At 40.0% G+C, this 25,386-nt stretch overlaps 1 protein-coding gene across 1 annotated transcript; it reads right to left on the reverse strand.

Moving 5' to 3' along the window:
• Positions 1–141: 141 nt before the first annotated feature.
• Positions 142–23,855, reverse strand: PLA2G4F (phospholipase A2 group IVF). The gene is made up of 20 exons (XM_054275216.1): positions 22,587–23,855; positions 18,165–18,237; positions 16,716–16,852; positions 15,316–15,444; positions 13,866–13,906; positions 13,241–13,283; positions 12,819–12,885; positions 12,361–12,530; positions 10,613–10,726; positions 10,206–10,243; positions 9,160–9,295; positions 8,362–8,498; positions 7,063–7,285; positions 6,401–6,515; positions 5,099–5,236; positions 4,513–4,620; positions 3,423–3,617; positions 2,925–3,091; positions 1,701–1,887; positions 142–1,048 (listed from the first exon to the last, which is right to left on the reverse strand). Exons 1-20 carry the CDS (start codon positions 22,695–22,697, stop codon positions 819–821), a joined length of 2,559 nt encoding a protein of 852 aa, XP_054131191.1. The 5' UTR covers positions 22,698–23,855; the 3' UTR covers positions 142–818.
• Positions 23,856–25,386: the final 1,531 nt, after the last annotated feature.

Consider the following 25,386-nt stretch of genomic DNA (forward strand, 5'->3'; position numbering starts at 1 on the left):
TTACACAGAAAGAGAAAGCTGAGACTTACGGCATTTTCATCATAGTTTCATCATCTCATGACGATCAAACTATAGGAAGCAGTAACAAAATCCCACAATGTGTTTTTATTGTTAAATATAAAAAACATTTATTTCCTTGTTTACCAAACAATTTTTTTACCAAAATAAGATACTCTGCATAGAATTTCTGGGAGACTAAAAGCCATTAAAATCCTTGAGAAGGACAGGAAGGAAATTGAAACCCTGAATGGCAAAATGGGAAGCAGGTAATGACTGTTCAGTCTTGAAAGCACATGGGCATCAGCCATAGCAAGGTGAAAGAAAAAGGAGCCATTTCTTCTCTCAGTGTGTCATTTTCATCTGTGGAGCTCTTCTTTGGATGATGTAACTTGTAAAAGTTCATTAAGGGAGGTTCATAAGCAAGAGATAAAAGTACAGAAGGAAACTGTTCCCTCAAACACCAACACACCTTTGACAAAAAAGAGGTGCATCACTCAGTAGAGGCTGGAAGATTATTCTCCAGAAGCTCAAATGGTTTGTGTAGACCTCTCAAATCATCTGGAATCAGCCACTGTGATTGGAGATACTGAGCTGAGTAATTCCTCACTCTCATCCACACAAGGAAGCAACATCCATGTTGTACTATACATTCCTTGAGTTTTCATCAGAGCACATAACCTGGAATGAGTTTTCAGCGTCAGGTGTACTACTCCCTCCCCAGGAAGAGAGTTTTTAGCTGTTCACTATCACTATATTATCTTGAACCTCACAGCTTTTGTACACTGCAGCCTCTCTGTATCCTCAGCCTTGGAAACTGCTCATGTATCTGACTGATTGGTGACTTTCTTCAACTTCCTCCTTTGCAGAGCCAAGTTTAGGGTTTTGAGGAGAGTGTCCTTGTTGTTCAGAACATTGTAGCGATTCACTTCCACTAACCTGCTGAAATCATACGGCTCAAAGGTGAAGTTTAGTGTCCGGTAAGGGGAATCGTTTGACTCAATGATAAAGTCACCAAAGGATTTTTCTTCTTCTGACTCACGTTCAACTCCTGCAGCAAGAAAGAAAGAAAGAACAAAAAAATCATAAAAAACCCTCTGCTGTGGTAGAATCATTTTGGTGGAATTCAGCTAGGAGGAGATCAGAGATAATTCTGTTGAAATTTAACTTTTTCCCCAAAGCTCCTCCTCAGAGACATCAGCTCCTTCCAAAATATTTGAAAGCTGAAGGGGAAAAGTATTCTCTTTCTATTTCCACTTGGCTCCAAAATACAGTGCTAAAACACGTTTTCATTGTGATAAATTTTAAGGTTATCTTTTATTATTATGCTCAAAATAAGGAATATAAAGCTCAATTTTCCCCGGAAGTGTTGCTCTACACTAAAGTGAAAGACAAACCTGAAGTTCAACTGGCCCTAGGAGTACCATGCCCCTTAAATTTAAATACCAGTCTTAAAAGATGAACAGCAAAGTAGTTTACTACAAACACTTTTGTGGGGGAAGGGGTGTTGTGAGCCTCTTCCCTCATCCTGCCCTTCAAAAAACTAGTGGAAACTGATTCTGCCTTACATGTAAACAACAATTTTAACAATCACAGAGTAATATTAAGAAGAATCAAAAGAGGAACATTGACCTCACTGAATTTTCCCCATCAGCACACCCAAAGAATTGTTAGAAGAGTGCTTTAAGAGGTAGCTAGTTTACCTGGAGCTTTGTATTTCTGGAAGGTGTCATTCACAAGTGGGAAATGGAGTACAATTGGAGCCCTTGGATTATCATCATCCACAAACATGTAACACTCTTTTGGCTTCTTTTCATCTTCCTCTGTAAATTTGATTTTTGGAAAAGGAATTTCCTGCTCCTCACAATATTTCTGAGTCAGCTCTAGAACCTGTTATCAGAGGAAAAAGATAATTGCAACACAACATCAGCAACACTTCTAAAATCATCTAACTGCAATCCTCAAAAGGAAAGAGATTTTCATTTAAAAAAAAGTGACAGGAGCTCAGCTTCAAATCAGCAGAAACAATTTCTCCAGCTGGTAATATAGAAGAATGAAGAGCAGAACTGCAACAAATATCAACAGATTGCAGCTGAAACTTTTTATGCTTTCCTACTCTAAATCTATTCACCTTGACTTTTCTGCAGTTAATAATAAACACTTGTATGTACAGAAAATAACTTGTTTATATGAAAAAAATCACCAATAGCCACTCTTTCTTTAGAAGCACATATCTAAGTGACAATCATCTTATGGGCCATACAAATAGTCTTATTTTACTTAATCTGTTTAGGCTTCTGAAAATTTTTGAATCTTCTTACAGTTGTCAACTTTCTATTTTCTCATGACCTTCACAGGAAAAAGCATAGCAACATAACCTTTGAAATGTCTTTCCATAGGAAGACAGGCCAAGAGAGGTGGGGCTGTTCAGCCTGGAGAAGAGAAGGCACCGGGGAGACCTTGCAACACCTTCCAGCACTACAGGAGGCTTACAGGAAGGAACTGGAGAGTGACTTTTGACAAGGGCATGTAGTGACAGCACAAGGGGGAAACAGCCCTAATCTGAAGGAAGGTAAGTTTAGATTAGATGTTTGGAAGAAACCCTTCACTGTGAAGGTGGTGGGACACTGGCACAGGTTGCCCAGAGAAGCTGTGGACTCCCCACCCCTGGAAGTGTTCAAGGCCAGGATGCATAGGAGTTTAAGCAAACTTGTCTAGTGAAAGGTGTCCCTGCCCATGACAGCAGGTTGAAATGAGATGATCCTTAATGTCCCTTCCAACCCAAACCATTCTGTGATTCCGTGAAAGACATAAGGATTTGTTTTCATTTGTTGATTAGTATTTGTATTCAGCTTCAAGTGATCTGCTGCCACTGAGTATGAGTCTGTGTTTTTATGTTCATGTATAATGCTCAGCTAATCTCTCACCTCAAATGGAGCTTCCCAGGAAAAATTGAATGACAGGATAACATCCACATCCCTCTCTGGCTGAAGTACCAAAGGAAAGGGAGAGTTGATGGAAAAGCCACCATCCACTAAATACAAGTTCTCTTCCATGGGCGTCAGCTGGTTGGGAAATGCATCCAGGTGACTATCTGTAAGACACTCCAAGTAACACAAGTAACTATATTGATTCATTACACATGTATTGGCAGAAGAACAAGACAAAGCTCATATTAGTATTATAAGAAGAAAAAAGACACTCCAACATGCACTTTCATCTGAGACAGACCTATAAAATCTGATGATCAGCTTGCCTTATATGACAGAACAAATAGAGTGGATCAAAATTTTTGCTATGGTGTAAGAAGGGACATATGCCCTGGCTTCAGCAGAAAGTCAAGCTCACTAATGTTCTGTGACATTGGGATATTTTATAGTGTGTTAATATTTTTTTGATAATCAGAAACACATAAACTCCTTTACCTCTCCAAGTCACAAATTTCTTGATGTTAACATAATCTTTATGAAGATACAATCCCTTCATGAAGTTGAAGGTTTCTCCACATGTGACCCGGGACATGAAGAAATCCTGAAATATTTGTAACAAGGGGCCCCCAGGTATAACCAAGCGAGTCTTCAGCCGTGCTGGGTCTCGGAAATGGAATCTTTGGCAGTCATCTGCAGAAGTCACAGAAGGATGCAGAACATGCACAAAATGCCAGCTCCAACATTTCAGTTAGGCCTTTTTGTGCAATATTTAACCAGCTGACCCAAGGCTGAATTTGTCCTCTAATAAGGGTATTGTAATGAAATTTAAATGAGATGTACATTCCATAGGTGGGTGATTTACTAGCCCTGTTTAATGGGAAAAGCATTACTCATAAAACATTGCCCATATTAATTTCAAACCCACACAAAGAAACCTTTGTTACCAAGTGAAACCACTTCTGTTACATAAGACATCAGTCAACCACACACTGTAGCATTTATAACTACACAAAACAAAAAGAGTTGGGGTGTTCTGGGGGAACCAGGGCTGGAAAGGCAGAGAAAAAAAAAATCTCTTCATCCACTAGTTACTATAAGGCCATAACTATGCACATGAACAAGTCCCAGCCTCTAAAACACTTCACTGTAATGGACAAATGGAGATCAATGAATAAGCATACAACCAGCTTATACAATACTACAAAAAGCATACCATGGGGGAAACTGAAAGCCTCTTTTTTCCATTTCCAGCTTAGCAAACCAGCTTCTATTCTTCCTCTTCTCAGGATTATGATGCCTGCACTTTAATATGTGTTTAAGACAGCTCCCAGAACTAGCCCAAATTTTAGTCAAAGTCAGATACCAATTCTTTTTAAAAGAAGAGGAAGTGTACTAAAGAAACATTTTCTCTTCACTATAAGAGTGATCAAAGGGAATAACACACAATAAAAGAGATCTGTCCCAATCCACTCTTTGTGCTAGTCTTGAAAACTACAAACAGCACATTTTTGCATCATATTATTTGTGATCACTACAAAATCAGCCATCTTTTGAAAAACCCAACTATTTTTATGTATGTTCTTACCTACAACTTTGATAACATCTTTGAAAGAATCTAGAAAGCTCAGTCCTATACCAACCACCTTCAGGCAGATATCATCCAAGCTTGCAGCAAAGGCACTGCCCCACATTCCTGCAGGAAAAATGCAGGAGAATTTAACACTCAAAAGGTTTCTCACAGAACCAAAAGGCCTATAATTCACCTGACATTTTTCATGGGAGAGGGTTGTCACTTGATTCCCTACTATTCTAACAGTTCTAATTAAAACCTTGGTGTTAATCATGTGACAAATCATGATGTTGCGATATAATGCAGAAAATTTTCCCAGAGAAAAGCATGGAAAAGACATTAAGAGAACAGGAAGATCGACAGTAGACAGGCAATTTTTGACAGGCAGCTATAATAGAGTCATCTTGCAGACTCAGGACATCAGAATGCAACACTGTGAACCAACTATGAACCTAAAGCTCTGGAGAAGGACTGACATGTTTCACTTCAAGTCCTTTTGGAAGGGAAAAAAGGCATGGACTTCAGTTCATAACTCCCCAAAGCAGCAAAGTTCCTTTCCATCTCCTTATATGATAATTTAATCATTATCATAAGATCACACCTTGTAGAAAACAAATCCTGGGCTCTGGATGTTTCTGGACAAGCCGTCCCATGAAGAACTCGCTGTCAAAATTCTCTGTTCGAACAAAAGCTCCATATTTGCGAAATCCAACTTCATAGGGAGTGAACTCACACCATTCTAAGAACAAGCCAACAGGATATTTACTCATCTCAGAGGAAACATGAGTGAAAATATTTATCTGATATCTGTTCACACAGGGGAGACAGAAAGGACTCTCCCCTCACTTTTCACAATCACTATGGATTTCTCTGCCCCTCTACTCTACTTTCTATGTACATATTATTAACAAAAACTCTTGTGAAGGCTTTCATTCCATCTTGACTTTGTTACTATGGAAACAACCTGCATATTTGACTTTTTATTTAAACCATTTTGATGGCTCCCTTTTCCATCCAAATTGAAGCTACATTATTTTTTTCAGCTTTTCCCTGCACTACAAACCATCTCCCAGGAACTACTACAGTACTGGCTTGAAAACCCAATTGACCCACTGCGTCAGACTTCACTGTTTGCTTAGCCAAGTGCCTCCTCATGCTTGAAAGATTCCCACAAAAAGCTGAAAAATAAGGGCCATCCAGTCCAACTCCTGGGCCTGCATAGATCAACCTGACAAAACACAGCATGCATCTGGAAGCATTATCCAAATCCTTCTTGAGCACTGGCAGGTTGGATCTAATTGAATTCACTGCCATACACACAACTCCTCAGAATAAAACAAACATGTTCCCTAGTGGTACACAGGTGGACACAAGCATTTGTGTTCCTGTCTCACTCATCTATCCCCACTTGTTGCATCATATTTAAAGTTTCATTGAAAGACTACTTTTCATATTTTTACTGTAAGAACTCAGACCACTAAAACATACAATTTTGATGATGCACATTACAAGGTGGCCAATGCATCATTTTACATGAATCCTACACATATTTTTTATCTAGGACTATAAAAGAAAGTGGTTTCCTTATCACCAAGGCCTCTAATTCAGACAGAGGCACATGTATTACAGGAATATTCTCAGCTCCTGAAAATTTCAGGCAGTTTCTAGCAAAACATGTGGAGTGGCCAACAGTTCTCAATCTCATTTCTCCATTTTAGCCACAAAGAAGACATTTGCTATGAGGATGATAATACTTTGCCAATCGGTTTCCTACTGCCCCTTGTACTACCACCTGCTGCTCGAGCTGTATTTCCTGTTATCAGCTGCTCACTACCCAAGCAACTGGATAGATGAAATACACTTATGGACTTCAGCAAACAAAAATAAATTTCCATGTTCATACCTGCAAAGTCACCACTGCTCATATTGGGTCTCACATTGACAGCTGCATAGATAGGATAAGGGTTCTGGGCCCATTTCACTGCTTCTTGCTGATCAGACAGCTTTGATGGATCTTCCTGGTAACAAGCAAGGAAGGAGAAGCCCACCTAAGTCAGGTAAATTCTGTACCCATAGTTTGATAATTGGTAGCTGCTGCTTAGCATTTCTGATTAACAACACTACTAAGTCAAAGTCCTTTTTCTCCTCCACTGTCCAGGTATATGTTTAGATTTGTCCAATATTTCTGCAGATGTGTATTTAGAATATTTAATGTTAATAATAAACTAGCTATCCCTCTGATTTTCAATCTCAATTACACAGAAAATACTGCACAATAACTCCATTTTGCAAAATGAACATTCTGCCAGGCTTAATGGGCCCAGTACAAAAGCTGTTCTTTTAATAACAGTCATTCCAAACACAAACTGCATTTTTCTGTAACATTGATCCATATGAATTAGAAATTCTTTACTAAGGAAGATACTATATTTATTCCACAACATTGTGCCTAAACAAAGATGAAGAGTAATTGGTTTCTAAATACATGACTCTACATACATGGGTCAGCAGAGTTCCCACTTGAAAGACAAACAGCAGGACACATCCAAACATGAATCCTTTTACCTCTTGTTGTAGGAAATATTCCACAATAAGGCCCCACAAATCTGTAAAGGAAACCTTCCGTCCCATGACCTCCATTGCATTCAGCTCCTGGAAATAGTACTTCAGTCGTTCTGGGGAAAATGCACCTGCTTTGCTGCCGGACACAGTGTCCTGAGCTCTTCTGATTGCATCTTGAAGGTCTTTCTGTGACCAGTCAGGGTCTCGATACAGTGTTGATAAACACCTGAAAATGCTTTTATTAATGTCATCAGTAATAAAGACCTTCCTGTAAACAATAATTTTAGCTAGTTATAATTAGTGCTGCAGCACTTGAGAAGTCTAGCTAAAAGAGTGAAGAATATATAAATAAAAGATCTCTGAACTCTAAATTGTGCTGAAAACCCTGACACCTATAGGACATCTTTGTTTTGATTGCTAACCTGCCTTCCAAAGACGTTCCAAGCATCCTATGCTAGCACCCATGAACCAGCCCATAAACATATGTTAACTCCAGAACAAAACAACCACAATGTGCTGGCTGATGGCAAGGAAGCAGTGTGCAGCAATAGAGGCCGTGGCCTTTACCAGAAGACAGGTCTGATTGAAAGAGAAGTTAGTTTAGACCATCAACTATCTGTGCAAACAAGATGCCTACATTTGTTTGGAAGCATCTCTGAATCAGAAGGGGCAGGAGAACTCGGTACAGAGGAGTTAAATTAACACAAAAAGCTTGGAAGGAAGGATTACATTGTCAGGTGGTGCAACTCCTCTATGAAATAATTTCACAAAAACAAGGGGTGACTTCACCACAAACTCCAAGAACTGAGCGACTGAAACATTCTAGGCACAGATATCTAATATTTCAGCACATTGCTCCAGTCCACCAAAGGGCAAGACAGTGCTATGCCTCTCTTCAGCCTCCATGCCATTTTGGAAGGTGATGACGTGGTGGCCTGCACGGACGTGTTTCCAGTGACTTGCACCACCTCAGTTATCTTCTCGGCAAGAGTAGGGAAATGAGGAAGGTTTTTAAGTCAATGCTCTGAGTTACTACACAGCAGTCTTATTCATATAAAACATTCTAATGTTTAACTGTCACACTTGCACAAGCAGCAGATTCATAATTTTAGCCAGTAGCTGTATGGGTTGGACATGATACTGGATGTCTTAGACTGTTCAGGATCCCCAGCAGAACTCACAGGTGAAAACTGGTAAAATCCTTGATTTGCTGTCTGCCAACAAATGTAATTTTGGCCTTATTTTGCATCAACGCTACCATTTCACCTCTAAGTTTCTGAATCAAAACTGCATGTAGCTTACCAGGTGGAGCCAGAAATGCCACAGAGGTACACTGCAGCATCCAGAAGGCCCAGCTGCTGCAGCCCAGCAAGGCTGCCATAGAAGGACGTCAGTGCTCTCATCCCACCTCCAGAGCCCAGCACTGCCACAACTGGAACCTGAAGACAGCACACTCAGGAGTCACAACCACAGGCTTTTGATGGCCAATAAATTACAGAACTAACCCCATTTCAGTCTCATTTGAACAAAAAATAGAACATAAAAAATAGAGATAAATATTCTAATAGAGATACAAAATAGAGATATAAACTCTAACAAAAGGAGATATAAACCTTCATTTCTATCTACATTACAAGTAATTTTGGGTTTGATTTCAAGCTGAACTTCTTTCTCTATTTTGTAATTGAAATATATTGCTTACTATAAAGCATAGCACAGTCATCTTAGGAACAGTCACTTACTGAAATTGTTATGTATATTATCACACATTTACTTTCTTTCAATACACATGTAAGAGGCAATTAGTCTTGTAACTGCAACCAAATACCACTAAGCAAGGCATGAGGATATGTAGATGTAAGTTTCCTCAAATAAACAATTAAAATCAATTCCTGTAGTGTCATTTTCATTTTAAACATCCTGAAACATACCCCCTCAAAATTTAAGAAATATAAAAACATTTAGACTTCAGAACTGAAATGTACTGTCTCACACCATAGTGAATGCAAACCGTGTTTCAAACAAGGATTCCTACATTGCCTAATTATCAACCAAGCCTAAAGAATTTCACCAATCTCACTACAGGACTGTGCTCAATACCTCATCTTTTGGAGGGGATTCTTTTAAACAAAGAGTCTTCCTCAGTGCCTCAGAAACTACTTTCTTCCTTTTGTCCAAAAATTCTCTCTCCTCTTTACAGAGATCAAAACCCAGACGTATATCAAGATCCCAAGTGCTGAAACAGAAGGAAAAAAACCTTGACATTTTGGAGGATTTGTAATCAGTATGGAAATGCAATTTTTGTGAACACAGAATCTAGGTGCAGGTCTGAACTGGATCAGATGAAATTTTAGTGTATACATCAGCTATTTTGTACAACAACCTTTCGGAATTAAAAATTAAATTCTCCATATTGTATTTCTCATTTAATGTTTAAATTCGAAGCTCCTGTCAAACAGTACGCAGATTAGGATTCAGGAATTTCACAAAGAAAGAAAAGATTCTTGTAAGTGAAGAAGACTGTAAGAGGAGCAACTGACATCACTGCATCAATGTGAACATGAAATGAGGGGAAGGGGGATTTTAAAACAGAAGATTCTGAACTTAAGAGGCAGCTGAATACCAATGAACTTGTTATGAAGCTGTAAAACAGGAGTAGGATCTTCAGCTGATGACTGGATACCAAATGACCCTATCAACTTACAAGCCAAACTCTTGGTTTTCTGGGTTTTTTTTCCCTTTTTACTCCTTTCTTGCAGCCTTCACCTATTTTATAGTTCAAGCTCTTCACACACTTATGTCCTTTCCTATCTCTCATTACATCACTTCGGATATTCTGGTATACCTGTGCATGACAAAACTACTTCATATTTACATCAACAGATATTGTACATTTAAGTATTAGGAACACAAAATTTGTACAGGTGTCAGCAGGATTGACACCTGTCCAATAGATAATACTGCAAAGTAAAGAGTCACAGCCTTCCAAAAATTATCAAAAAAACCTATCAAATATATTTTTGTTTAATCTATCCCAAGAGATCAATGGAGTGGACAGAGCTCCCCAGAACAGCAAGGAGAGTCACTCAGTTCCTTTATATGAGAATAAAGATCTTTGCTGATTTTCAAGTGGGGCTCCCACTCACCTCTCTTCAGTTTTCAAACTCATATCCAAACTTTTTCCCTGTCAAAAGAGAGAACACATCTTGAAGTTGACAGTAATTACACAGGTGGAACTACAAAATAGAAGTTAGGAATTATTTCTTCTCCAAGTGTCTTGCCTTTTTCCTCCGCCTGATACTTTTCTTCCACACCCTGAAAAGACTTTTTTCTTCGGAAAGTGATCAACTTTATACTTCATTTTGCAAGACCCAATCATGAAAACACATTAGGAAGAATTGCACTGAGTAATCTCATTCCTGCATTCTAAGACATCCAAGAAAACAGCAGTCCTGAGATTCAATCACATGTTGCCTAACTTTCCAAACACCTGGAGGCAATGGAGGAAAAGGTTCTCATGCATGTTAAAGCAAGAGCAAAATATTGACATTACCTCTCCTAGAGAAATGATTCTATCAACTTTTTCTCCAATAGGAAGGGAATTAATTGGTACAGTCCCCAGTCCCAGAACTGTCGTATGCTTTTCAATATCAGGGTTCACACCATCCTAATAAAAGCAAAATCTTATGTGAGATAGAAAAAAGTTTAAAAAATTATGACTTTCATACATTGAAACAGCAAACAATTCTTAATATCATTATAGCTAAATATTTACCAAATTTCCAAGGCTTTTTGAGGGCATTCTGCTTTCTCCTTTTTTTTTTCTTTCACTCAAATAGGTTCTTTTTTGTGGTTGTTTGGTTTAGTTTTGGGGGTGTTTTGTTTAATGTAATTGGGTTTTTTTTTTAATATACCTGTCTGCCATAATTAAAAAAATTTCAAGTACAAAATTTCCCCCACAAATAGTTTTGTGCTGGCATGTGTCACAAAACCCACAAACAAACTTGCATTTCCATCTTCCAAGCAAGATTTGGAAAAGATACCAAAAAAGGCAGCAGCATTACACATACATCAAAAATACCACAAAATAAGAAATAAGGCAGTTTGTAATTTTAAAAGCAGAGCAAATTAAAGCTTGCCAGGAAATATTTGGGTTTTCTGTCATGTAGCAAATGGCAAGATCTCATAATGCAGGGCTGTGTGCAGATTGCTAAATGCAAAGAGGCATATAAAAAACCCCTCACATCAGAGGGTCCCAAAAGCCTACAGAGCCTCCAGGTGGGCTGGAGCCCATACACCAACCACAGGGCTCAGTACCCAGGAGGAGACCACACCTTAGAGAAACAGCAGGCTGTCACCCTTCTCACACCAAGAGCTGAAGTCAGGCCAGGAACCACCCACACACTTCACAGGTGTCCTCTGACCAGTAACTACTGTCCTGAGACCAATGTCCCTCTAAATTCACTGTCCTCTTCCTAACAGGGGCAAATAACATGCATTTAGGTACAGGGCAAGCAACACTACAATGCTCCTGGCACTCTCCCACATCTGATGAGGGAGAAGAGGGCAGACTGAAGACTTTTGTGGTCCATGCTGCTTGTTGAAGGAGTATGTTCTCCTAGCTACCAGAACTGTTTGGCAGAGGTTTACCACCTGGGGCAATCTCCATAGCTGACCTCTGCAGTGGTTTTTGCTTGCCTGGCTGTGAGTTTTCGACCACTCAAGCCCAGGTGTCTCTGTTCAGCTCATGTTTGCTGCCTAACAAACCCCCAGGCAAAGCTGCTCTTCCATATCCTTTTTCGTGTCCTCTTCTCCACAGCTGCCTCTACAGTAGTCAAGATCATCATTTGCAATCATGCTACTCAATTGCTTGTTGGGATAAAAAGCATCATAGAATACAGATTTTCTTTGCTCTCATTTTTGGAGAATGAATATTCAGTCACTACCTGGAGAAAGTGCAAAGTAAAAGACAAAGCTAAATAAACCTCTGCAAGTGGCATCTGATCTACAAATTTCTAATAGAAAAGAGTCCCTATAGAGTATCTCAACAGGTGAAAGTAAAGATGTCTCCATGTAACAAGCACGTGCAGAGTAACATTTTCCTAATCCTTGAGTGTGAACAGATGTTAAATCTTTGGGGAGCATAGACTCTAAAGGTAATTTCAGCTCCTTACACAACATCAAAGATCCAATGCACAGTCTGACATTTTTTAAACAAACAAAAAAGCCAGTGTGTAAAAAACAACAATCAAGAAAAACTTATCTCTCTGTAAGCTTTATGGAATCAGCATGGATGCTTACCTGTAGGACAGATATGGTTTGCTGCAGCTCCACTTGCAATTCTGAACACATTTCTTTATCCACATGAAAGACAAATGAGGTTCCACAATCCTTCTCATTGTCTGGTGTCCAAGGAATAGACAACTGCTTTTGATACGCCCCTGGGACAGACACCTTGACCTCACAGCTTCCTGTGCATTAGAAAAAGAAGTTTAGACCACAGGGGCCAGTTGTTGAAAATCAAGTACTTAAGTGCAGCTGAGACCATAAGTACACAGGAAAAGACTATTGTGGTATCCAGTAGAAAATACCCAATCATACTAATTACTGAAAATAAAAGCAAAATTTACTTTAAAAGCCAATTTTGTAGTCAGTAAATTAAAATGCACTGTATAGACAGAGATTCAAGTCTCCCCTCTCTCTCAAGGAACAAACATGTTGAATAGTAGTCCTGACTTAAACCCTCCAGACAGCCCTACCTTGCTGTTTTTCTTTTGCATTTTCCTCTTTGTTGACAGTGCCTTGAAGACACAAGCAAGGATGAACCTGTGAAAAAAAGAAACCAGCTCTGGTCACACAATTTTTAGCTCACTTCTTTGTTTGAAATTTAATTCACCTACTGTATTAGTTGTAGGTTTACAGCTGCAAAATGCCAAAACAAAAACCATCAGGCATTGTTTTGTTATTTCAAATAAAGCAGCTTTCTGTAAGTTGCCATCAAGTTTAAAAATTGAGGGAGATTTTTAAATCAACAAATGAAAAAGAGAGGCAGATCTCGGAGAGAGTAGGAGTTATTTGGAAGTAGGACTGTAATACTCAAAAATCCTTCTCCTCTTTCTGCTAAAAACTTATCTTCAGGAGTAAATCACAACATAGATGATTCTGGCTTCCATGTACTCACCACAAGGACTCCGTTGGTCAACACTTCTGTAGGGGCATCCGAGCTGTGAAAGCAAGAGGTTTATTGCAAATGATAGCTGGTTTTAATTTTCCCTCATCCTACTTTACAAACTAATTGGCTGAATAAGCAGTGGGATGAAAAGATCCTCACTGTGGGAGATCCAGGGAAACAGCAAGTATATTTCCCTTCACAAAATAATGGGGGATTGGAAAAATTGAAAAAAAAAGTCTGCAAATATAAGCATGCGCTATAGGATCTCCACATCCCAGTTATTCTGATAACCTAGAGAAAAGCTGAACTTAGACTACTAGAGAGATAAAGTATATATTTGTGTATTTTGCAAGGTTAACTGAAAACTTTCCAATCCCAAATAACTAATCCAGAAAGCATTCACTTACATCCCATGAAGTCCAGCAAAATCTTATTTCTTTTTTACCCCAAAAATTTTGGTGACTGGAGTAATTAAGGATAATTTTGGTCAGCCATTAGTGAATCAACTCAATTCCCACAGAGAACTATAAAGTATTATCCTTTTTTATGAGCAAGACTATCCCCACATAGAAAAAAACCCCTAACAATATATCTGCAGAGCACAAGTGCAATCAGCTCTTCAAGTAAGACTCACCATTTCTCCAAGAAAAACTCTACATCCAGCTCTTCCTTAGCCTGTGAAAATAAAAGTTAGATATTGGTGACCCTTGATCCTGAATATATAATTAGGGATATTTTTCCAAGAGATTAAGCTTTTCTCATAATTCAGTAACCACTGAATTAGGGCCTAGACCAGCCTTGAAATCAACACACCATCCTCCCATTAATCTCAAAATCCCCCATCTATGAGCCATTGAAGCCGCCACTAAATACTTCCTGACCCAAGCAGCTGCTTCTGCCCTTGTCTTGTTCTCTAGCATAGCAACATATTTTAACTTCCTGTTAAAATAACTGGCTTTGTTCCTTTTATAAAAGCTCTAGCTAAATTTTGAAATGGCTAAATGTAGCCTTTAGCCTTTAAATTCTCCTCTTCTGCTGGACATGCCCTATATGACCAGACATATCTACATTTGAAGATACAAGTATACAGAAGTGAGAGGTGTCTCTCAGATCCATTACTCTGCTAATGAGAGAAAAAAGTCTCCTCTGGCTCAAGAACCACTGCAACATCATCTCTGCAAACAGCTTCTACACAGGGCTTTGGGCTTCTTCCCATCTCTTACTTCAGCAGGTTGCACTCTTAGCTCCTTGCTGTCTTTGTCCTATACAGACTTGGCTCTAGTCAAAGTCTTTTCTCCTCCCATAGCATACAGCAAATACGTGATACCAGACCTAACACAGTTTTTCAAGTAACAAACTAGAAGCTCTTTTGGGTAATATTCTTTGCTGAAGTTGAAATTTCCAGTCTCTTAATTACAGACCAAGATGACTTAAGCATTCAGGAAATGGATAGAGCTACTGAGAGCAATGGAATTACTAAGCCTCTTTCCATGATCATAAATGATATGGAGTGCCTGTGGCACTGCCCAACACCTCCCTCTGAGCTGCACACCAGTTAGCCTGCTTCTGACCACACCAACAGCACTGCAGCCCAATTTCTCAAGAAAACACATCATTAGCTCACTTTTAATCCTGACCTATCGTAGCAATGTGTCTGTGGCATTACAAAATAGATCAGTCTGTTGATGGGGTTTTTACCCACATAAAACAGGCTGTCTTGTGAGTCCATGAACAGGTTAATAGGGCTTGAGAGCAGCTGATCACCAACACCATCTACATGAAGCAGAGGTTAAATGTACTGAACATAATCCAGGGAACATAAGCATCTCTTACGCTTTTGACTTATCAGATATAGAGGTAACCTTTGCAGCAATGAACTTGTTTTTTCTCAAACAGATGATGACAAACTAAATAAGACAGTCCCTACAATGATTACTGACTGCAAATGCCTTTCACATTAAAATCAGTTTATCTTCCTCTAAGTCTCATGAAAAACTGTTACAACATTCTGGCTTCTCCCACCCAGATGCATGAGGGACAGGCACTGCCAGGTCTGTGCAGGAGGAGCTGAGCCAGGGCCTCACCTCAGAGTCCAGGCTGAAGGTTTGCAGCAGGGGCTCCCCCGGCCTCACACCCCCCACGTCAAAGACAACAGAGGTGAGCTCATCACTGACAAGGACATCCTTATCATAGAGGGTCAGCTCCAGAATGTTCTAAAAGCAGAAAGAAACAAACAGCCTAAGATGAAGGGGCAGAAACCCTGACAGACCTGGGTAGCTGTATACAATGGACACCTTGTGCATTAATCAATACCCTTCCCCAATCCTGAGGAAAATTCAGTATTTTCAGCAGGGCTTACAGCATAAAAAATTAAGCAAAAAGTTAAGCAGAAAACTCTCCTAATGGACACCTTTTGGCTAAAGCATTTTCTCAGCTTCCCACCCAGAGGGAGGCCCCAGGGGAACTCATGCGGCAGTACTCTCCACCAGCTCCAGGCACAGATTTGCCCGAGGAAGCAATTTCCACTCTTTCATGATGATTTAGTCCAGGATGTTATAGGGATCAATCTCTTCCTGCTCAGCACTGGGTCAGAGATGGTAAATTCAAGGGAAACTGAAATACATACAGTGAGGACATATGGCACCCAAATAAGAGCCTTGAAGTAACTAGTTCTCAAGGAGACAAGACTAAACTTGGAATGTTGCTGGCAATCTCCAGCAGTAACCAGGCTGAGGTCTCATGAGCCTGGAGGGAAAGAAAAAGATCCCACACCCTAAAGTTTAGCTTTCAATTTTCTTACCAGTCAAGTCAATTACCATTCCACATTGGTCACCAACCATTGCGGAAAAGTGAGGGAGATAGTTTCTTGCAATAGACACCTTATTCCAAAGCCAGGGATGTTATTCAAAGCAATAGTGACCCACTAAAACTGATTTTTTAAAGTACAGTTTCCTTCCCTCTGCCATTAGTGTCTGCTTTGTGAGTGAATGCTGACCATCTGAAGACTTTGTTAAATACTGTATTAGGTCCTACACAGGTATTAGATGCACAGTCTCTACCCAAGAGTTTGAATTTGGTTTTCTCAATCATCAGAACTGATGGCAAAACTTGACTGAATGAACTACATGGCAGCGAGTAGAAATTTAGTTCCTGTGAAAGAAGAAGCAAACATCAAATAGAAACTTGCTTAATCAAGGAATTTCCTTGAATTCCACCAGGTAGTGCCATAATTTCCCTTTCCTGAGATACATCACAAGGATGTTTATGGAAAATTCTCGCTGCAATTTACTTGAGAGAGCAGTTAACCACAGTAGTTTGTATCACTGTATATGCATGGCACAGCTTTTTGTACCACTGAAGACAACTGTCACCTTACAAGCAACACTAGTTTTGAGGGTAATAAAGAACCCTTGATTTTGAATGAAGTATCAAAATCAAGTACAAAAATACAAGTAGTCCAACCTGCTCCACACAGTGTCCTTACCTTGACAGCGCTGTGGATCCGATACTGGAAAGTCTCATTCCATTCTGGGTTCTCAGAGTTGTCAACAACCTGAGTTCGGGAGACACTGGGAGATGCAGTGGGCAGCTTCAGCTCCACATAGCAGTCTGCCTTGGACACTGCAGCAGAGAGTGAGAGACAGGCACCAGAAAAGCTTTATTCAAACACACTCTTTCCCGTGAGCTCCTCATTTGCTAGATCTCATTGCATCATAGAAAAGTGTAAATTCAGGGCTGGACTTCTAAAGCAAAAGCCTTTAATGAAGTAAATGCCTTTAAACAGGAGCAAATTGAATATTAGATACCTTTTTTCTGGTTCATCAAAATGATAAAGCCCTTAATAAAAAAGACTAGTATTTAAAATGAGGAAGATCAACTTTAAAAAAGATTATTGCTGATACCAGGGCTATTGCCTCCTCTCCTATCCCTGGGCATCACTGAAAGAGCTTAAGCCTACCAAAGTCCAGGGAGACAACATCCACTACTGCTGTACCCTTGTTTAGTCAGGCAAGGAGCTGGGCTGTTTCCATTCCCTGAAAACAAATTATTGTCTCAGAGCCCTTCTTTCTTCCATTTAGGACCCCTTCAACAATGCAAGTATGGGGACCATTCTTCACTCCAGCTGAATAGACAGGCCATAGAAAAGAACTCTTCACAACATTGTTCTAGCTCTCAGCCTCTCAGGAGGTTTTTCTGTTCCCTGAACAGGTATTTTGCATTCCAGGTAGTTCAATGCTGGATGTCAGATATAAACTTAAGGTGGACTATCTTACTTGATCTAATCTGAAGTAATTTAATATAAATGAGTTTTAAAGATCCAAAGGCCCCAAATGGCCCTGAGATCTTTACACAGGGGTGTAAATAGGAGGGAATATATACCACGCTATCAAAACCAGGAACAGATAAAAAGCAGCTTATCTTGGAATCAGCCAACCACCTGCTTCCTTTAAAGTCTGCAATGACAAATAGCACGTACATGAAATAAAGCACTACTACAACTGAGAAAATAAACCTTTGGATGCTAGAATTAAAGACTTGTGCTTCCAGTTTCAGGAAGACTGTTCAGCAGGAGCAAGGGTGAAACTTGCCATACCCAGAAGGCTGAATCCAGAGAAAGGAATACAGAATGGGCCACAGTAGAACAGGAAAAGGAGCAGGGAAGCAAAACCTTACCAGGACTTACATGATCTTGTTCTGCAAAGTAAGAACAGCTGCAGCTGCTTAATCTGCAGATTGGCCTCACAAAAAGCTTTTGAGATTCAGATAATATACTTAATATTATATATATAATGCTTTACATGAGAAGCTTTTTTTGAGACATAAAGGCAATGAAGCGTGCGTAGATAAGAGGCTCCCTTAACAATGCTCTCTTTGCTAGAGGTATGCACCAAGGAACCAACATGTTTTCATAATGCCTTGGGTAAATACTTACACACATCTGTACCCTTGATGTTTCTGGCTCTGAGGACTTTTACTGTCAGGTTGTAGTAAGGATGCTTTTCCCACTGAAAAGAGAGAAACAAGCTCAGCTTTTAACTCAATTGAAATGCCTGCTCTGTAACCACATTAGTATTAGACCAGAGAAATGAATCAGAAGTAGCCAGCCCAAAATGAGCTACTAATGAATCAGTTTGGGAATATACACAGCACTTGCAGTGTCCTGGAGGACAACTAAAGGTGCCCAGAAGGAAACTCAATTCCCTTTTGGCAATGTCTTAGGGTAACTCCTCACAGACTTCAGAAAGTAAGTCCCTTATTTAGGGATTCCTCCAATTATAGATCAGTTATTAATTGCTTTGTTAGTACATTCTTGCTGTGTGAGAAACAGGTGCTAAAGCTGCTCAAACACATCCATGGCAGCTCGTTCCAGAGAAGTGGCCAAGGGTACATGAATGCTTGAGGAAAAGCAGACATGGCAAGAATCTTAAGAGCAGGGTCTAAAGTCATAAAAGGCACATGCTGTTTACAATGAGAAAAAAACCCAAAATGCTTGCCAAAACATTTAATGGCAGTTTGAGTTAGAAAAGACAAATCTTAAATTCATTTTCATTCTGGACTGTTAACTGGTATCAGCATTCTAAACATGCACGTCACCTTACCAGCACAGATAAAATGTAATCCCCACTCTTGAAAGCTTCTGGGAGACTATTTTTGGAAAGTAATATTAGTACCTAAATGTCAGGGTGTGAAGTGGGGAACAAAAAGTCTGACTGGATCCTAAAATATCATGAAGGAGAAGTGGGGGGAGGGCAGGGGACAAGAGAAAACAGCTTGAGGTGATTTAGTACAGAGACTACTTACACAGAAGTAATTGTGTAAGGCTCAGGAACAGAATGGGATATTGCCTCATTTTCATCAGTTATGACACAATCCTGGCCAGCTAAGAACTTTTCCTATTCTTAAATCCCATTTTCAAAATGCTTTTCACAAATGGTCATTACTTCATGTTCACAACTTTCAACAAGGTTGGCTTGAGACCAGAGTTTAATTTTAGATATGCTAAGTATTCACTTACAAATAAATTCAACAAGATCTTCACTTACAACAAAATACTGCAGACTGACAAATGAGGCACTGGAAGAGGTTGCCCAGAGAACCTGTGCCTGGCCATTCCTGTCCTGGAAGTGTTCAAGGCCAGGCAGGAGCTTTGAGAAACCTGGTCTAGTGGAAGGTGTCCCTGCCCATGACAGGGGGGTTGCAACAAGACTTTAAGGTCCCTTCCAACCCAAACCATTCTTCGGTTTTATGATTCTTGAAATATTATATCAAAATGTAGGGCCTACATATCACTGAGTGGGATCTCACAGAAACCAGTGAATCCTGAACTGTTTAAATCTTCTTGAATGTTCCTTATCTGATAAATTATACAATGTTTGTTAAGCAGTCACATTCTTGGCGAATCTTCCTTATTTTTCATCTTTTGGAGATACTTGCCAGCTTTTGCAAAACAGGGCTTGAACACAATAAAGCCAAAGCATACAGAGTATACTGAACATTTTTGTGTTAAGCAAGCACCATCCATCCTGACCAACAAGCAAAGAGCAAAAACTACACGTCACCTAAGATTTCTTGCATGCAGGTACTAAATTAAATTTGTGCAAATAAACTTCAGTTATACTGTTACTAATCTTACAGAGACTTACTTGCAGAAATGATTTGTTAAAGATATTCATTCCTTTATTTGTTTCTGTAAACAAGACATGCCTTCACAGTGAATTTCACCATGACTTCCACACTTCAGATGCTAGTGTCTTTCATCTTTAAACTTCTCCTAATCACCTTTCTTTTATTCAATTCCTGACACTAGTTTCTCAGGCAAAGCCTGACCACCTTTCTACTTCATCAAGTTGGGGAATAGATTACAAATAGAAATTCAAGATCGTGAATTGTTATTCTCACCAACTTCCTAATGTTCCTGCAATTCTTCTGTTTGTTGAGACACGAAGCTACATAATCATACCCCCATGGCTGTGAAAGCAATCTTCATTCACATAAATCAGACACTATCAGAGCAAGTGCAGAGTACCATGAAGATAGCCTAGCCTTCTTTTATTGCACACCATCTGTCAAAAATGTACTTACATGCTCAAAAGAATGCCCTTTCCAAAGGTCTCTAACACTTTCAATTTCCAGCCAGTCATTAGACAGCTAAGGATACATTTTCCACATCCAGTTTATAATTTAAGGGTAATTTAAGGGCATACAACTCAATAGAAATGTCACTGTGCTCCCAAGCCTATGTGATCATGTATGCCATAACCTCCTCATATGCCTTTTTTACTTATCTTTTAGCAAAGGCACAGCAAGGTCATAGCATGCTGCCAGGTGAGTTTGCAGAGTAATAAAGCATGGGAGTATCAGATATGCCTTATCTGAATGATCAGGGAAAAGGCTGGCAAGAAATCCATACGGGAAATGGACAACAAGTACTGATGACATGGCAGCATACCAATGTATGTGACTGACAGAAGCAGCTAACTTCTGCTTTGCATAATGATTTTTCAGAATCACTGCTTATCCAGAGCTCAGGAGTACACCTGAAGCAAAAAAAAACCAAAAAAAAAAAAAAAAAACAAACAAAAAAAAAAACACCACCTTTAAATCCTAAATCCTAAAATAAGGGTACAAGGCTGAATTTTCACATACTTAACTTCGCAAAACTGTCTGTACCTTTCATCTAAACTGAAGATGTTGATGCAGCTGGAAGTGACTGTAGAACAAGTAATCCCAGCTATAGGACCCAGCAATCTTTACTTTCATGCAGTCCAGGATACCTGCCTTTAAACAGTGGGCAGCAAGTGCAGGGATCCACCCCCACAAGTCTCAGTGAAGGCAGAGGACTCACCATAAGCCTGCCAGAATCATTACAAAAATGCTGTCACAGCAAATTGAAACACAACTTCTGAGACATATTTTGTGTTCTAAGACATACTTTGTGTTCATTAGGAAAATTAGGCAGCTCAAAGAAATGTTCAGTTTATCAATGGAGCAGTTTCTCCCCATCTTGCTCCTCCTTCCAAAGAAACACTGCTGCACATCATTCCCTTCCTGTGGCCAAAGTGTCACAAGTCTGCTTTTAAACCCCAAAGTAAATCCCTGCCTTTCCTGGGCACCCCTTGCACTGTCCCTCCTCCCTCAGGAGACTCACAGAGCCAGCCCTAAGAGCCATGTTCTCCTGGCAGGCAGGATTTATGGTCAGCCAGGACATGAGCAGCGCCAGCAGCTCAGTAACACAACTGCAGTGGCAAACACCAGGTTCACTGCCAGTTTATTGTTGTTTTTAGAAATGAATCCAAGGCTAAACTCTGAAAAATTAAAGCAGTCTGATCACGTTAAATTTACCTACAACAGTCTGATCACGTTAAATTTACCTACAAAGACAAAAGGGTGATCTGCTGCCCCACCCCTTGCTCTATTGCCATCAATTAGTCAATACTAAAATCTCTCCCTACAGCCGTAAAATTTTGTTAAGTAATGTTAATTTTTTTAAAATTTAAATAGCAAGTGTCTGAGGGAAAAGATATTCAGTGGTTTACAGGTTAATGGAGGTTTACATGAGTCCCTTCTAACCTGATCTCCCAAGTACTAAACAAAAATATCAAAAAGTCAACAAGTTTATTTCTTTCACACAGCAAGCAGAAGTGCAGAAAGCTGTACAAGCAGCAAGTTGTCTTGTGACAATTAATGGTCATCTCAATTTTAATTGTATACTGAGGGGCTGGTGTGATAGGATACGACAAGGGTGATCAGCTTACAGATCAAATCTCCAGTCAAAAGCTCCTTCATAAACATTTAGCTTAATTTAAAATTGAAGTTATTAGCCTGACTATCTTATACAATGAAATTATTTCACCCTAGTTAAAGGACAAACGCCTCAAAACCACTTTATCTGTTGTGGTTGCACTGCATTAGGAGCAGGAGCTGAAGCCATCATTAGTCTTTGTCTACCTGAGACCATTAATCCCTGTAAGGTAAGACAAAAAGCAAAACAGAAGGCAACTGTAGTCAAGGTTATTTTGCAAGAAAACACGTAAGCATGATTTCATCTCCACTGATGAAAAGTGCAGTATTCTGGACTCCCCTCAAAAAAGTACTTGACATCAGCTCAATTCTGCTCCCCAAAACCTAAGGAAACACAGATCTGCTCTGGATTTCCTCAGGCAGACCCTGAATTTAATAAAAACCTGAAATCTCCATTAACATGATCATTAAGAGACAAGTGTGGGTAGCAATGAATTTTTCATTCCTGCAGAAGTGCAGGGCAGGTTTTCCATACATGCAGCAACAGGAAGTCCCTCCTGAGCACATCAGCCAAGGAATGCCATCTCAGAGCCAGCACCACGCTTTCTCTTACCCGCCACTGATAGAAGCCAGTGTCCCTCCTCTCCTTCCTTTGGAAAAGCACTGCTGCCAGAAAAGGCAGCACTCTGGGTGGAAATGGGCCCCGAAGCACCTCATGGAACATGGGGAAAATGTCCTGCTGTCTCTGCAGAAAATCTGACAGGGAAACCCAGAGCAAGGCGAGCCCAGGACGCCCGGCTGCGGAGCGCTGTTTGCCGCGGACTCATCCGAAGTTTTGCGCAGGACTGGGCTGTGCTCCAGCTGTGAGAAGTGGAGGTGTGGCCCACACTTGCCAAACAAGCCAGCTCAAAACCTCGCTGGCAGGTTTTTCCAATGTTGCTACAGGATAAGGGCACAAAGCAGCATCAAACAGGGAAGCCCTGGGCAGGAGGAAGCACCACTTTGTGATCCAGCCACGACACCTAAACCCCAATCCAGATTTTCTTTGAGAGTTCCAGCAACCTATGTGCAACTATGGCCATTTCAAATCCTTTTCAGAGCTTCAGCACAACCTACCAGTATTCTTAAATAGAAAAATTTTCCCATCTTACAAGCCTGAAGTAAAGCAAAATTTGTCACTGACTGTAGCTGTTCAGAGCAGTTTCAGGGAGGCCAGAGTGGAGACACCACAGTTTGGTCTGCCATAAGATGCTTCAGGGAATATCAACTCCCCACCACATCTGTCCTCTCTGAGCAACCTGCAGAAGTCTCCCCTTTTTCTTCATTTCCATGTAATACAGTCTTAATTCTTCCACCAAATGTTCTCAAAAAACTTTACAAGAGACAGGACAGATTTTTTTAAGAGTCTATCACACTTGAAAAAATAACTGAATAGTGAAGGAAATAGTTTGCTAAAAAGCAATTAGCTTACTAGCAGCTGCTGACAGTTGTCTTGCTGGAGCATTTTATCAAAGAGCTCAAATTCATAAACTGGAACTGCAGACCAAGTACCAAACTTTAGAGATACAACAATTAAAAGTGGCAGAAAATGTATGAAAGCCAGTAATGCAGCATGTCATTAGCTCCATGCAAGCATGAGAATGTGTCACATTCTCAGCAAGGTCCCATTCATTAATCATTTCCTGTCATTAGCATCAGCCACCAGGCTAGAATTTGAGAAAATTAATAAAAGCACAAGCACTGACATTTCAAACATAAACAAGTCAGCACTAGGTGGGAGCCATTGTGGTGAATTCACAGAATGAAGAGTCAACACACAGGCAAAAAGCAAACATAATGCCATTGTGAAACAGCCAGCAACTGCCCTAAAGCCCTTGTGTCCTACTAAATGGTACAGCAGACAGTGGGCTGAAAAAGCTATTCCTTTGCTTTTCTACTCACCACTGCACTGATGGTGAAGGACTGAAGCACCACTCCGAGGATGGAAGGCTGTTCAGACTGGATAAGAGAAGGCTCCAGGAATTCCTCACAGAAGCCTTCCATTATTTAAAGTGGGCTTTTGAAGAGAGAGAGTGACTTTTTGCACTACAGACAGTGATAGAACAAGGGAGGACAGTTTTAAAGAGGGTAGAATATTCGATTGGATATTAGGAAAAAACTCTTTACTTGGAAGATGGTAAGGCACTGGAACAGGTTGCCTAGAGCAGTTGGGGATGCCTCATCCCTAGAAGTGTTCAGTGCCAGGTTGGGGTCCTGGAGAGTTGAATTTAAAATATCTTTAGGGTTCCTTTCAACCCAAATCATTCTATGACTATCACATTAGGTTTTATTGATCTTCAAAAGGATTGTAGAACCGTAAGTGTACTTTTTCTTTTACATTTAATCTAATGCAGCTTGACTATAACTTACAAGAAAATTGAGATGACCTCACAGTACAGCACCATGGAGAAATCACACTTATTCTACTTTATTACAGGCAGTGGATAAACCCTCTACTTTGTCCTGAGTGCCCAATTGCACATAAATTCAGCTTACTTGTCTTCTGACACTCTTTCCTCTTCCAATGAAATCTCACTCAGCACAGGGATCTCACTTTTACAGAATTTCTCTTGAATCTCTCAAGAAAAAATGAAAGCTCTTTAGAACATATGCTTGAGAATTGTTTCATGGTCAACAACAGATCACCCATTAGCAGTGTCTGTGTGCAGTTTCAGCCATCCTCAGACACTGTTGTCAGCAAACTTAATATCCAAAGATAAACTACTTGGTTTTGTTATTTCCCATCAGACTAAGAAAACAAGCAAGCACAATGGCATCAAAAGATGAGGCAAAGAAATCCTCCCACCCAGTAATTTTACTTCTGCTTTGATTAGCATGACCACAGGGGTAAAGATAGATTCTACATTGCAGTTTTGAGGTTTTTTTATCAGAAAGCATTAAATTACATCATCACCAACTATATTATATAATATTTTAAATGTGTGTAGATATCACAAGGGACCCATTTTGGTCACATTAGCAGCACCAAGAGGAGAGCTGAGATGCAGTATACAACTAGAAGAGATTAAAATTTCAAAGGATGCAAGGATAGAATTTGATTTGTGTTTGTTGGGGATTTTTTGGTTTTCTCCAGAAACACCAATATACTTAGTTGTTCAATCAGTAACTTGGATGAAGGAGCAGATGCCTCCTCAGCAAGTTCACTGATGACACAAAGCTGGGAGGAGTGGCTGATACCCCAGAGGGCTGTGCAGCCCTTGAGAAGGACCTCAACAGGCTGGAGAGATGGCCAGGGAAGAACTGCCAGAAATCCAACAAAGGCAAGTGCAGGGTCCTGCACCTGGAGGAATAACCCCATAGCACAGGCTGGGGCTGACCTGCTGGAGATGCCCCTGCTTGAGCAGGGAGCTTGC

The sequence above is a fragment of the Melozone crissalis genome, unplaced genomic scaffold (assembly GCF_028551555.1).
Source record: "Melozone crissalis strain CALT ecotype California unplaced genomic scaffold, PUWL_Pcris_2 ptg000018l_1, whole genome shotgun sequence".
Classification (NCBI taxonomy): Eukaryota; Metazoa; Chordata; class Aves; order Passeriformes; family Passerellidae; genus Melozone; species Melozone crissalis.

Coding starts and splice junctions, on each gene's coding strand:
- PLA2G4F (XM_054275216.1), bottom strand. CDS start 22,697: ATGTTCCATGAGGTGCTTCGGGGCCCATTTCCACCCAGAGTGCTGCCT. Junction 13,284..13,865: donor GAGTTTTTCTTGGAGAAATG/GTGAGTCTTACT, acceptor TTGCTTTCACAG/CTCGGATGCCCCTACAGAAG. Junction 6,516..7,062: donor AATATTTCCTACAACAAGAG/GTAAAAGGATTC, acceptor GCTTGTTACCAG/GAAGATCCATCAAAGCTGTC.